Raw genomic sequence first — 14,168 nt, 5'->3', positions numbered from 1 at the left:
AAGTTTGATATATTTTGAACCTATATCTATGGCAGGAGTCTTGTCAACCTTGCGTCCTGGCCATCACTGGGTATGCAAATGTTCTTGTTAAACAAGTGGTACTTAGATGTGTGTGAGAAGGAAGAGGCATGGATTCTTGTCAGAGTTAGACCAGAGCATTACATCAATGGCTATGACCTTATACATGTTGAGTTCAATGAATTACACCAACTATTACACCTAGACGCTCTCGACAAATCTCTCCTTAGCTGCTGGTGTCTATAAGTGATTCTTTCTACAATTGAAGTAACTTGTGTGTTAGTTCATTGTCTATATATAGTTATCCTCACACTATATATATTCTTTTGTACTATATATGCAGATATGAGATGCTAAAACTAAATAAAAAAGGGATGACTAATGCTGGTTTTATGGATCCGAATCACACATTCAAGGACACGGTTACTCCATATGATAGATGGCGACCTCAAGTGGAGAAGAATCTATTCAGGTTCTCAGATAACCAACATGACAAGACACTGATACACGTCCCTTACAACTTCAAGTGAGTGTTAATGTCTTGTGCATATTTTATTTTGCTTACTCTATGTTGAGTTTAGTTAATGAGTTATGCCTGCATATAAACATGCAGCTTTCACTGGATACTGCTAGTCATCGATATGCCCAGGAGTCGTGTAAAAATATTTGACTCAACGACAAAATCCTAAGAAGACTACCAAGATATGATAGATATTCTCAAGTGATAATTTCGGTCTCGCGTACTGTATACTCTCTTATGCCATTTTATTGATATAATTCCGTTTATTTATTTTCTTGGGTAGTGCTTGGGCTATGTTCGAGCAGAAACACCATAATGGTAATTGGATCATGCCTCTGAATGTAGTCCAATACCCATGTCACTATTGATGGTAGATATCACCCATCATAAACCGTCAATAAAACTTGTATAAATGCATGAATATGATCACCAACATAGGTTTACAGGTTTCAACTGACAAATTCCATGAGTTTTAGTGAATCTATGTTTTTAGCAGGGTTTATCCAGTAAACCATCAAGTTGGACCTAATCGTAACATTTAATCACGCTTATCTATGGGGAAATCGACTTAGGAAGATTCCAGAACACTCCAAAAGGTAAACCACCACGACAGGGCATGTGCCACTGACATGTGGGGCCGGTTGGCCCTACCTATAGGCTGGCCAACCTATGGGGCCCACTTGGCAGCCCCTCCTCGCTATGTTGGTTTTCCACCGCCTTAAAGACCTAACCTACGCCGTTGCTCAAGGTCGGTTTGATCCGAGGGTCCAGAATTGATGCTACCCACTATATATATATATCAGCCCAGACCCCCTTAAGGCATTGATCGGTCAATCAATCAATCAGTTGATCATCATCATCTTCAAAGTTTCTAGAGAGAATATAATAGATCTCCAATTCCTCAAAGTTTTAGTATAAGCTAGCTAGTAGATTCAAGTAGAGTTGGGCTACTGCTCAGGATTCTAGATTCGTCAACTGGAGGCTGGTATAACCATTGTATCCTCTATTATTCATGACTTTATGCTTAATCTATATTATATTTCTATCTATTGTGTTCTTAGTTTCCTTCGGTAGTATGCTTGATATAGTCATACTTGACACTAAGTTTATGCATAAGTTCGCAAAGCGCTTAGCTCTGTACTTGAGTGAGTTAAGTGGTCGATATTATGTAAGCGTGGTGCTTATATGTTGTTTACCTACGGATGCACTCTATATTCTGGGCCATGTGGTAGATCGTGAGTGTGACATTCTTGTTGAGTCCTTTATAGTCCACTCCCCGTCTGTAGAACAAGTTGGACCTAATTGCGAAGGAAGACAGGCTCTGTTCTTGATTTTCCTTAGTAATGTTCCTTATGCGTAGATGAAGAGTTAATTATACTATAGATGAAAGTATATTTACTTAGGGTGTACATAAGACTTAGTACGTAGGAATGACTTGGGAATCTTTCTCTTAATTAATCACATAGACTAGCTATGCTACATTTATGAGTATCTATTTCTATCTCTAAACTATCATTATTGCCCTAAGCTCTTATTATATATATCATTTGGCTTACCCCTGTTTAGAGTAAGTGTTTAGTTAATGATCTCATCACAAGTATTATATTTATCAATATTTCTAGCCACTGCTCCTCCCTGTGGTAAAATTATAAATAATGATACCTGGAATACTCCTGGGTGAAGTGTTACAATTGTATATCTGTGCGCTTGCAGAACATTCTAAATTGTATATATTCTTTCGAAGTCATAAGTAAATACCAAGTACACTTCTTAGTATCATTCTAGTTGTGATGCTAGGAAGTGTCAACAGTCACCACATCTTTATTTAGTTTAATTTATTATTACCATGCTTCATTGGTTGATGATGAATCTTTTTCTCATAAAGTGGTGTCTGCAGTCGGGATCGGGGAACAACTTATGTGGATACTACATTTACGAGTTCCTCATGCAGTGCTCAATGAAAACAAGTGAAGATATCCTCAAAGTACGTAAAAAATATACACAATTTATTTATTACCATTGTGTTGATATATATAATCATATATATTCATACTTTTCCTTTCATTTGAATTGAAGGTTCAATGGATGAAGCAAAAGGTCCTGCGAACTCACAAGATCAAAGCAATTCAAGAGGGACTATCAGGATTTCTTATGGATGAGGTCATAGATCCCAAAGGCGCTTACTACTATGACAGAAAAGAAATATTACCTAGTAGCCATACGACTGAAGATTTGGGTTGAATGAAATCCCAAGGACATGAGTACAAGCTTTTTGTGACTTTATTATGTACGTATTCCATGCATGTACAACCTCTTGAAATATTTGTATATATATAGTTTCATACATTTTAGTGTGTTATGTATGTATAATTGTCGAACGAAACCTTATACGTATATGTGGTTGTATATTGGCAGCGTAGAATTCGTATACGAAAAGCTAATTGAAACCAAAAAGAATTGAATTGAAAAGAAACCATAAAAGGAAAAGAAAAGAAATGGAAAAAAGGAACCTTTAGTACCGGTTGGAAACACCAACCGGGGCTAAACGTGCCAGCCTCGGGGCAAGGTCTGGGGACACAATTAGTCCTGGTTGGTAATAACAACCAGGACTAAAGGTCCATTTTCAGTCCCGATTCCCAGAACTGGGACTAAAGGGGGGGGGGAGCTTTAGTCTCGGATTCGCAATCCCGGTTTGGAACCAGGACTAAAGGGAGTTTATCAATTGGGAATGATGCTCAGTCCTGCACTAATGATGGCCTCCATCTCCTCCAGCTTCCTCGGTGGCAGTGCCTTCTTCTTCCTCTTGGTCACCATCGTGTCCGTGTATACCTGCAGATACGAGACCGGGGGCAATGGTAACGGTGGAGCTGCTACCAACAGATAGGAGAGGGGTGAACTGGGTCAGCGAACCAGAATAGACAAGTTTTAGTGGTGGTTTTATAAAAATTTATGGACATTAAGTAAGCTTATCTGACATAAGGTCTATTTGGTACAACTTATAAGCTGCTTATGGCAAAAATAAGCTAAAACCAACAGCGAAGCTATACACTTTTTTACAGCTTATTTCGGACGCGTTTATTCTCACCGCTCTCATTTGTACTAGAAACAGAAGTTGGACCAGACCAACTTACGCTTTTAATCTATCTAGGAAGCGCTTCCTAGATAAGTTATATCAAACAATGCCATAGTATATGAAGAAGACATGATAAAAATTTTATGGGATGAAATAAATGAGTTTTCATGGGGATGAAATTTATCTGCATTGTTCTCACCACATAAGTGTCTTGGAAATTGGGACATAAAATTTTTGCCGAGACTGGCCTTAGTGTTATAACTTGAAATGCTCATATCTTTAGAGAAAGCTGGATCTAGAGCTAACCTAAAAAATCGATTTGTAGAGGTCATTAGATCTAAAGCTGTCTCTAAAAATAGGTGTAATACTATAAAATTGATGATTTTTTTTTCAAACGAAGTCAGATCAAGACAAACTGTATATTAAAGTTGTATATCTCAAAGATATCTACAACTATGTAGTTTTCAAAATTTTCATTCAAAGTAATTGGATCCGACAAATTCTGCGTAAAGTTCTCATATTTTGAAATTCAATTTTTAATCTTTTCGGACGACCATGAATAGAGAAATGACCAAAACTAAAGTTATAGATTTCCAAAAGACTAAAACATTGCAGTTGATAGCTTTTGCATATGATACAATCTATGGCCCTAAAATTTAGTTTGAAGTCCTCACATTGTGAAATAAAAAAAGAACTCGGATAGAGAAACGACACAAACCAAAGTTGTAGATCTCAAAGATCTATATAACATTGTAGTTTACAACTTTTTCATTTGAAATCATTCATCTAAGGAAATTTTGTTCGAATTTCTCACAATTTGAAATCCAAATTTTTCAAAGGACCTTTGATGGAGAAATAACCAGAACCAAAGTTTTAGTGCTCGACAATATATACAACTTTCCAGTTGAGATATTTTTCCAGTTGGGTCCTAAATATTGATCTCAAAATCTAGTAAAGTGAATACAAAAGAAATGTGGCTACCCCTTTGTCCCTTGTGACTTTGGGTTGGAGTTGTTATGATAGTTACCCGCGAGGGTTGAGATTGTCATTTTGGATCCTGTCACCCACGCATGTGAAAAATCGGTGACTTGTGTGTTGTGACTTGGGACACGTGACTATTGGACCCACCTAGTGGGGGCTTCTCTAGATTAAAAATTTCTATTTTTTGGGCATGATTTATGATTTCTATAAAATGATTTTGAGAATCAACTAGACCTCGAATATGGGGGCTTGTGCTGGCCACACAATTTCAGCAATGAAACATTTATTAGTTTCGTCATCCAAGCTATCTAAATGATATTCAAGAACATGCATATTAGAAAGATATGATTTATGAACGTCTCTAGCATCTCTAGAGAGAGTTTGAACAGCAACAACCTAGCGGGTGCTTCCCAAGATTAAAAAAATGCTATTTTTTTTGGCACGATTTGTGATTTCTAGAAAATGATTTTGACAAGCAACTAGACTTCGACTATGGGGGCTTGTGCTGGTCACACAAATTCAGCAAGGCAACATTTATTTGTTTCGTCATCCAAGCTATTTGAATGATATTCAAGAGCATGCATATTAGAAAGATGTGATCTCTGAACATCACTGGCATCTCTAGAGCGAGTTTTAACAACAAACCCAACCTTTTACTACAACTAATTAATAGTAAGAAACTCAAAATGCTCAAGTCTCTATTTAACATTGGAGGACAAACCGTTAAAAGCCAAATCAGTCAAATCTCTTTTGCCACACTACTACACAATCTTTTGCGCAGCGTTTCCAAAATGGTCTCGGAGGCGGGCGGCCCAGTTGCCCGCCTCGGTTATTTGAGGCAGGGCAACCGGACCAGCGACCACCTCGGTTAATGCTTAACCGAGGCGGACATTGTAACGTAACCGCCTCGGTTAATGTCGATTGACAGAGGCGGTTGTCCTAACTCAACCGCCTCGGTTAATATATTTACCGAGGCGGTCGCCTTAAAACAACCGTCTCGGTTAATCAAACTTAACCCAGGCGGGCTTTTTAAGCCAACCGCCTCTGTAAATGCATTAACCGAGGTCGGCACACTATAAGGCCCGTCTCAGAAAATACTGGCCCAGCAGACAGCCCATCTTGGCCCATTATAACGCTCATCGTATATAAACGAAGGCTAGGGTTTCATTCACCCTTATCCACACTCTCTATCTCTCTCTCTCTCTCTCCCAGCCCTCTCCCTCCCTCCCTCAGACGGCGCACTCGACGTCTCGACCCCGCTCTCCCTCCCTCCCGTAGATCGACGACACTGCGCACCCGTTCTCCCTCCCTCTCCTGGCGTGACGGCGATGGAGGCCTCGCATGCGGGCATGGTGACAGCGGAGGCCTCGTGCGCGGGCTCGACGACAGCGGCGGTGGCTTCCTCGCGCGTGGGCCCAACGTCGGCGGTGGTGGAGGGGGCGTCCTCGCGCGCGGGCTCGATGGCTGTGGCTCTCCTCGCACGCGGGCTCGACGACGGCAGCGGAGGCCTTGTGCGCGGGCGTGGCGGCGGAGGGGATGTCCTCATGCGCGGGCCCAACAGCGGTGGTTCTCCTCTCACGCGGGCTCGACAGCGTCAGCGGCGGCGTCCTCGCGTGCGGGCCCGGCTGCGGTGGCTCTCCTTCGAGCTCCTCCTTCGCTCGGCGAGCTCCTCCTTCGAGTAGCGGCAACAGCGGCGAGATCAAGGTCCTCCCGGCGCGGATCGACCTCCCTGGCACGGATCTGGGAGTTGTGACACCCCGAGCGGTGGTTTCGGTGGAGGGTGGCGGATCTGCGAGTGGTGACTACCCGTGTGGCGAATCTGGTGGAGGGCGCCGGCGCTGCGATTCACGGTGGCAGAAATGGGCTTGCCGGTGGGCTAAGAAACGGGCTCGCTGGCGGGCTCTGGGCTTTTTTTTTTTGTTTTTATAATCCATTAACCGAGGCGGGCATTTGTAAGGCGTCCGCCTCGGTAAAACGTTTAACCGAGGTGGGCAAGGCAACTGCCACCGTAGTTCACGGATTAACCGTGGCCTCGGTTAAACGTTTAACTGAGGTGGGCAAGGCAATCGCCACCGTAGTTCACGGATTAACCGTGACCTTTGGACAGAGGCAGTTGCCTTTTCCCGCCTCGGAAAATAAAAAGCGCCCGCCTCCATTAAGTTTACTGTAGTAGTGCATTGTCAAATTGAAATATCGTTTTGATATATCTAAATCTTTGTCAAATTGAAACGTCAGTTTTTGCTATATCTGAACCTTTTAATGTAATTAAAGGACTGATTCGTCACACCCTTGCCTAACCGATGTCAAGTTTGACAATTTTGTCTCATTGGTTCCATTATAAAAGTGTTCATGAATTTTTTTAATTGAGCCCAGGAACGAATGGAACAAGATGGCAATGAAGGAAACAAAAAAAAATGTACTTGTAATAGTAAGCAAATTATGAACATTCATAAAATCCAAATTCCAAGGTGCTAACTTCACCCATTTGTGCAAAGAAAAAAACTATGCTCCATGATTGATTTGCTACCGTTGCTGCTAAATTTTTAAAATTTTGGTATCCCCCAATTATCTGGAGCTTTCAAAAAATCAAAATTCAAAGGGTATGATTTATCATAAGCATTCCCGCTAGGCTTAATTTGTACACCCAGACTGTTTTCAATAGATTTAGCTAACTCATCTCTAAACCGATTCAAAGATTCAGTAACAACGGTAGAAGTGAAGTTGGGTGGACGCCTAAGCATAGCAATTGCACTCAGGGACTTCGACGTGTTACATATAACCATATTATGACCCGTCGAAGGACGATGTGCTACGGGTCTGTTATTGGCTCATGTAGTGTGAGCCGAATTTGGCATGAAAGTAAGCATTGACAAAGTTGTGCTAACCTCACCTAAATTGGTCCTATTGGTTTATTAACGTCCTAAAGAGTCCAGTTTGGCTTGGTTTGCAGATGCATACAGTTTTTTATGATCATAATAGCCAAACAACATCGTAAATTGAGGTGGATTAGCAAATGGAGTTCATTGACTAATAGATGCATCAACTTGATGAACCATTTTACCATATAGTCTATCAAAATGAGCCAGAAGCATATTAACATCCGTAAGAAGGTTATTATCAGCTACATTCTTATGATCATGTAACATCTTGGAATAATCAACATGAGTAGGGGGAGGACCATCACCCTTTTCATTAATCTTTATCTCAGGCGACGCAGGTGTGGAACTAGAAGGGTCGCGGAAGATGGGAATGGGATCTTGATATTGGGTGACATTGCCCTAATAAACAACTCGAAGAAGAGCCTTTAGATCAACAACCTGCTTAGCCTCCAACATCTTGCAAAGTTAATCGCTAGATGTCAGCGAGATTGTGTCGTCTAGATTTTTCGGATCAGAAGGATCTTCCTTCTTGCTGTCGAGAAATGTTGTTAGTAGATCTATTCTTCTTCTTTGCCAACAGAGTCGCCACAAAGTGTTGACACTGGTTAGATCACACACCAGCAAGAACCAGTACATCTGAGGCCCCACGTGACCTAACACACAATTGAGAGGAGTTGACGCAGCAAAGCCAATCAGCAGGAAGACCACACAGAGATTGGACGTTCATTCTTGACTTGAAACAACATGCACGCCCCTGGAAGACCCGACTGGGAGACGCATAACGGGGTTGTCCTAGGTTCGATAAGGCTATCTACAACACCACAATTTGTCATCGAGAGACGTGCTAGGAAGCCAGGATTCGAAAAAGCTAAGGTAGGAGAAAAAGGGTAGTAAACTAATTTTTTGATGGATTGGATGTTGTATACTTCAATTGTTTGTGATCCTCCATTATATATGCAGAGGAGGTAGTTTTATCCTAGTAGGAAACCTTTCCAAGTCACAATTTGCATGTTCGCCATGAGATTGGAAGAGTTTTTATTGAATTCGGGATGAACTGCACTCGGACAAACAAAATCAACTCGAGCTGGGGTGTTTGATCCGGCGACTAAAGTTTAGTCCTTGTACATCAGACGTTCAATGCTAATTAGGAAGACCAAACATGAGCTAATTATAAAACTAATTGTACAGATGGAGACTAATTTACGAGACGAATCTATTAAGCCTAATTAATCCGTTGTTAGCACATGTTTACCGTAGCACCACATTATCAAATCATGGACTAATTAGGTTTAAATAGATTCGTCTCGCAAATTAGTCTCTATCTGTGCAATTAGTTTTAAAATTAGTCTATGTTTAATACTTCAAATTAGTGTCTAAACATTCGATGTGAGAGGGACTAAAAATTAGTCCCCATGAAAGCCCATTTTACCCTAAATTGACTCAAATTTGATTCTATTTATTTCTATAATTGCTTCCCAAACTCGATACAAATATCTTTGAATTCTTTTTTTGCTGCCAACACTGTTCCGTAAAGTACTGGTCAGCAGATATCTTCCTCTGTATATGTGGCTGAGACATCATACCACCGAAGTAATGCATCTTGTAAGAGATGATTATTCAAGTTGCCTCGTGTTTGAAAAAAAACGAAAGGATCACAATTGTTTGCCCCACGTGACGAGATTTGTTGAGAGAGACTCTTGCGATATATACTATCTCATTATATTAGTAGTAGTAATGGGAGGTCCTCAATTGAGTTTCAACATCAGTTCCAGTTCTCATGAAACCCACAATAAATATCTAGAATTATCCTAAAAATAACCCGAAACATTTGGTCCTTAATTGGACACGCTCTAATCATCATTTAATATTATAGCATTTATTGGGACAGTCACCTTTGAAACATTCAAATAGTTGACAGCGACTCTTTGCTGATGCGGCACACAGTTGACAGAGACTCTCCAACATGCGGCATAGTACTATATAAGCGCGCATATCCTGTGTACAGCCCAGACCAACAAGCAAAACATAGCCTCAAAGCAAGCTCTCTTATCGATTTTCATGGCTTCCCTCCACTCCACCATCTTCGTCGGCGCCGTCTTCCTCCTTGCCGCGGCTGTCTATTTCCGCAGCCTCGACACGGCCGGTGGCAGCAGCGCCACCACACACCTCCACTTCTTCATGCACGACGACTACACCGGGCCGCACCCCACAGCCGCGCGGGTCGTGTCCGGCCGGTCCCTCTTATTACCCACGGCATCCAGCGACGACGTCGGCGCCAACAACGACAGCGCCGCCGCTGGGACCGGGAGCACACTGTCAGTCCTGCTGTCGTCGCCACGGCAGTTCGGTGACGTCGTGGTGCTCAACAACGCGCTGACGGAAGGCCCCGGCGGGGACAGCGCGCGCGTCGGCACGGCGCAGGGTTTCGCCGTGCGCGTGTCGGAGGGCGGCATCGTGTCGCACCTGACCATGCACATGGTGCTTGAGGCCGGCGAGCACCGCGGCAGCTCCGTGACAGCGAACGGCCGCATCGACATGGACGCCAAGGTGCGTGAGTCGGTGATCGTCGGCGGCACTGGAAAGTTCCGGTTCGCGCGGGGGTACATGCTCACCAGGAACTACGACTACGACCTTGCCCGTGGAGGCGTCGTCGAGATCGATGTCTACGTGCAGCACTAGCTTTTTGAGTTCATTGGTTTCATGTGTGTATGTCGGGTCGTCGTTCACATCGTATTATGGTTATTATTGCTATATACTCCGTATGTGCGTTGCTCATTGATGTTGCTATGCATGGGTGTGCCTTTTTATGTTTCTTTGGTACATGCCAACTGCAATTGTTCAATAATTACGTCAAATCTACTTTGTACATGTGCTGGGATGATACCCCAAGGTCATGAACTGACATGTTAGCCTTATCTCGTGGGACCTAGCACGAATGACAATAAGTAATAGCTACCATAAAATGGAATATCCTTTGTGGCCAACAATTTTCTTGAGGTGCGAACCCGAGCATTACATAATTATCTTGTGGTTGTATGAAACTTTCAAGGAAATATATATTCTTGAGTATTACTCCATTTGGTCCCTTTTAGGCTCTGTTTGGTTGGGCTTTTGAACCTGCTTTTATTTTTGCAAAAGCCAAAAGCCAACCAAAGGGCCCAAAGCCACAACTGCTTTAGGCTAAAAGCAGCTTTTGCCTTAGTACAAAGTTGAAAGCAGCCTCCCCCTGCTTTCAGCTGCTTTTGGGTCACAAAATTACCCACTTGCCACTGGTTAAGTAGATAACGGTTCGTTCTTTTCCCCGTCCCTCTCTTCCGTCCGCGATGGGCACCGAACCCAGGCCCGCGGCTCCTCCCGACGGCGCTCCTTCCTCAAATCCGGCGACAAGGAACCCATGGCTCGCGGCTCCTGCGGCACGTCCTTCCTATCTCCGGCCCTGCCCTGGCTACCCCTCTGAAACGATCCACGATTTCTTCGAAGGAAAATCCACAGATTACATCATAATGTGATAGTCCAGGAAGACCAAGCTGTCACATTATTATTATTCAGTTGATATCACAGTTCATACATCGTGGAATTACAAGTTTACAAGATATTACAACACTTGGTAGCACACCTAAGTACAACGTATACTAGCGGAAACGCACACAGATCAGCATCAGAGTAGACATAGCGCGTCGGCGGGTGAAGGCTCCTCCTTCACGGGCAATCATCAGAGTAGGCGTAGAGTATCAGCGGGCGTAGACTTCGTCTCCTCAACCAAACTTGAGCGTAGGAACGAGACCACCTAATCCTTCTAATCTCTGTTGTCGTCGTTGTAGATGACATCCAAACCTGCCAAATATTTTTCAGTGCGATTTGTACTCGCCACTGGCTCCTACCCTATGCTTTGCGTTGCTTTGTGGTAAGTGGAGTACAAGGGTAGAGCAAAAGACCTATTTATGGCTATAGTTTTCCTATGCATGTTCATCAATATTTTATAATAATTCATCAAGTTTTAACCCATCTCATCCACATGTTCACCCATCCCATCACACACATCTCACCACTCTCAATCTCTAGGCGGCAAGGACAACTCCCTCTCATGCCTTGCCTCAACGGCCAACGCCGGAAACCAACAATAAACCCGGGGGGGAGAGAAGAAAGGACTCCACTCACTAATCAAGGGAAGCGTAGGTCATAGGAATATCCATATTTGAGGACTCGGCTATACGTATAGATCGATCGACTCTGCAAAGCGTGTACACTTGGAACCACAAGATCACCATCATTGGTGGTGCCCCGCCTAGGCTGATACCGTCTGCCTCCCAACTGGTATGGTGCCACCCTACCACTCAGTCCTGGGCCACCCCGGAGTCCACCGACATGTTGAGACTCTGAGACGTAGTACCGGACCCCCAGAGGTCACTACGCTGTCTTAGGAGGGTGTGGCCATACGCCCGTACCTCCCTACACTACCCATTTTCAACCTAGTAGTAATGGCACCATCCTAGTTGGTCGGGTAACCGTCCCCCGCCAATTCAGGAGCGAGTGGTGTGTACGTAGGGTCCTATGATCCGGTTCTCTTGACATACCAGTCCTTAGGGGGACCGGACAGGATATCTTCTCAAAGGGGATAACCAACACCCCGTGCCTCGACGGCACCTCCATCCCGAAGAGTCACCTCCTCGGAATATACTCTTCACACATGTACCCGCCACAGGTACCTCTCGTAGGGAATGCCCAGGTCGCATCCCCCTGGCAAGACTCGTCCAAAGACTTGTCGTAGAATCCTATTCAGTCGACTTAACCCTCACCACACACCCAAGACACACGCCAAGATCTCCCCAAGTTATCACCAGTTTTAGCGGCACCATGTGCCTTAGCCACTCACAAACAATCCTCCACCAAGCATCACATCACAGATATAATGCATAGTAGAAGTAAGCAGTAAGTAGTAAGCGAGCGTCTAACTTATCAGCGGGTGTGTAGGGGTAAAGGTTGCGATAAGGTAAAGGCTTCAAGCAATTCTATCATGCAACCTATCACAATTCATTTGTAGAAAATAAAGCACTAGCAGCTACATTATTGCATGTCTAATAGGATTCTACGAGGTTAGTTGGGACATGACACCTGTTGATTGATTACCTCCAAGATCCTCAGTGTAATCATAGTCGTTCCCCTCCAAGTCCTGTTGTCGTCTACGTCTCCTCCCTCTAATGGATTCCAGTTCGATCAACGTCATTTCCCGGCGCAACTGCCTCGTTCGTACGACAAACAAAGCAAAGGAGCAATCAACCACTAAACCAAGAAAGGCTATGAATGAAGAGGCAACAAAGCACGGGAAGATTGAAGAACACCAAAGAACACTGAAGGAAAAAGGACTTAGCCCTCACGGAGGATGCCCGATCCCTGGGCTTAAAGAGGCAGAAGTAGTTGTTAGCTAAGCGAAAGCTTAAGTCACAGCCTAGCCCGTACTTCCCGGGCCAATCGTGTCGACCTGTACGACTTCAAGTATAATGGCCTAGACCCTAGCTCAGCTTAAGCCAACACCATAGAAAAACAAGTCTAGCCCTCATGAAGCGAGTCCATTTTCCTCGAGCTAAAAAGGGGGCGAGGGAGAAAATCAGCTAGGCACGTCCACGCCTCATCCTCGGTAGAGATGGCACTTGTCGACGAAATACGTCCGGCAGTCTACCGAGGGGTATGCTCATGGTAGTAGATGAATCGATGGAGGTGCGTGTGAGGGAACCGGATGGTGGCACAGAACGCAAGAGATAGCGACTAGATAGGTTCAGGCCGTTAGCTTGACGTAATACCCTATGTCCTGTGTCTTTGTGGATTGTATTATGAGAGATGAGATGAAAATGAGGGGGTCCCTACCCGCCTTATATAGCTCAGGATGTAGGGTTATAGATCGGTTATTTAAATCCTGATCGGTTTTACAAGATAGGAAGTTACAGATATTACGGGATCTAGCATATTCGAGCAGGTTTCCTAGATCACTGAAGATCTCCACGCAGTCTTGCGAGGCACGCCGACCTGTGTCGTGCTTTGCATGGCGTCATCTTGTAGGCTGGGCCTCCACTAGTGGCGTGGCCCATGCACAGTCTTGTGGGCTTGACCTCCCCTAGTAGCTCGACCCATGTACAGCCTTGATGGTATCGGGGGTTATACCCCCACAGCACTCTAATGGTCGATCTGGTTGACTCACATGGTTCTGAGAACACGACATAGACGCTAACCTTGCCAACTAGATGTGTTAGCTTGGTCTTTGATCTGGTCATCATTGTTAAGGGCGGGACCGAGTAGAGCGGGCTAAGGGGATACGGAAGCAGTTCCGATCTCTCTCGATTTGTACGCCATGGTAAGTGACGAGAACCGAAGAGAGGGCGGAACAGAAGGAGAGGAACGGTGGTCTACTTCTTCCAATCCTCACGCCATGGAAAAGATGGGGCATCGGAAGGGAGCGACACACCAAGGAACACCAACACCCGAGTCCACTCATAGGGCACCTTGACCCACGTGCACTAAATGGCACCAGACACCCCTAGGGTTTTAGCGGTGCGGTTGTCACCGCTAAAACCTAGAGAGCACTAAGGTCTAGAATAGGTACAAGCATACAAGGGGCTCGAGCATGAAAGAGCCATAAGAGGGAAAAAGACATGGGATTCACCTTCCTTTGATCCACTCGCCATAGCAGTCGATGGGAATCGAA

General features: G+C 44.2%; 1 protein-coding gene across 1 annotated transcript; it reads left to right on the top strand.

Moving 5' to 3' along the window:
• Positions 1–9,507: 9,507 nt before the first annotated feature.
• LOC136484925 (dirigent protein 22-like) lies at positions 9,508–10,475 on the top strand. Its single transcript, XM_066481893.1, has one exon. The coding sequence runs from the start codon at positions 9,530–9,532 to the stop codon at positions 10,148–10,150; it is 621 nt and encodes a 206-aa protein (XP_066337990.1). The 5' UTR covers positions 9,508–9,529; the 3' UTR covers positions 10,151–10,475.
• Positions 10,476–14,168: the final 3,693 nt, after the last annotated feature.

The sequence above is a fragment of the Miscanthus floridulus genome, chromosome 10, assembly GCF_019320115.1.
Source record: "Miscanthus floridulus cultivar M001 chromosome 10, ASM1932011v1, whole genome shotgun sequence".
In the NCBI taxonomy this organism is placed as follows: domain Eukaryota; kingdom Viridiplantae; phylum Streptophyta; class Magnoliopsida; order Poales; family Poaceae; genus Miscanthus; species Miscanthus floridulus.
The sequence above is the reverse complement of the archived record's forward strand: the minus strand, read 5'-3'. Positions and strand labels throughout refer to the sequence as shown.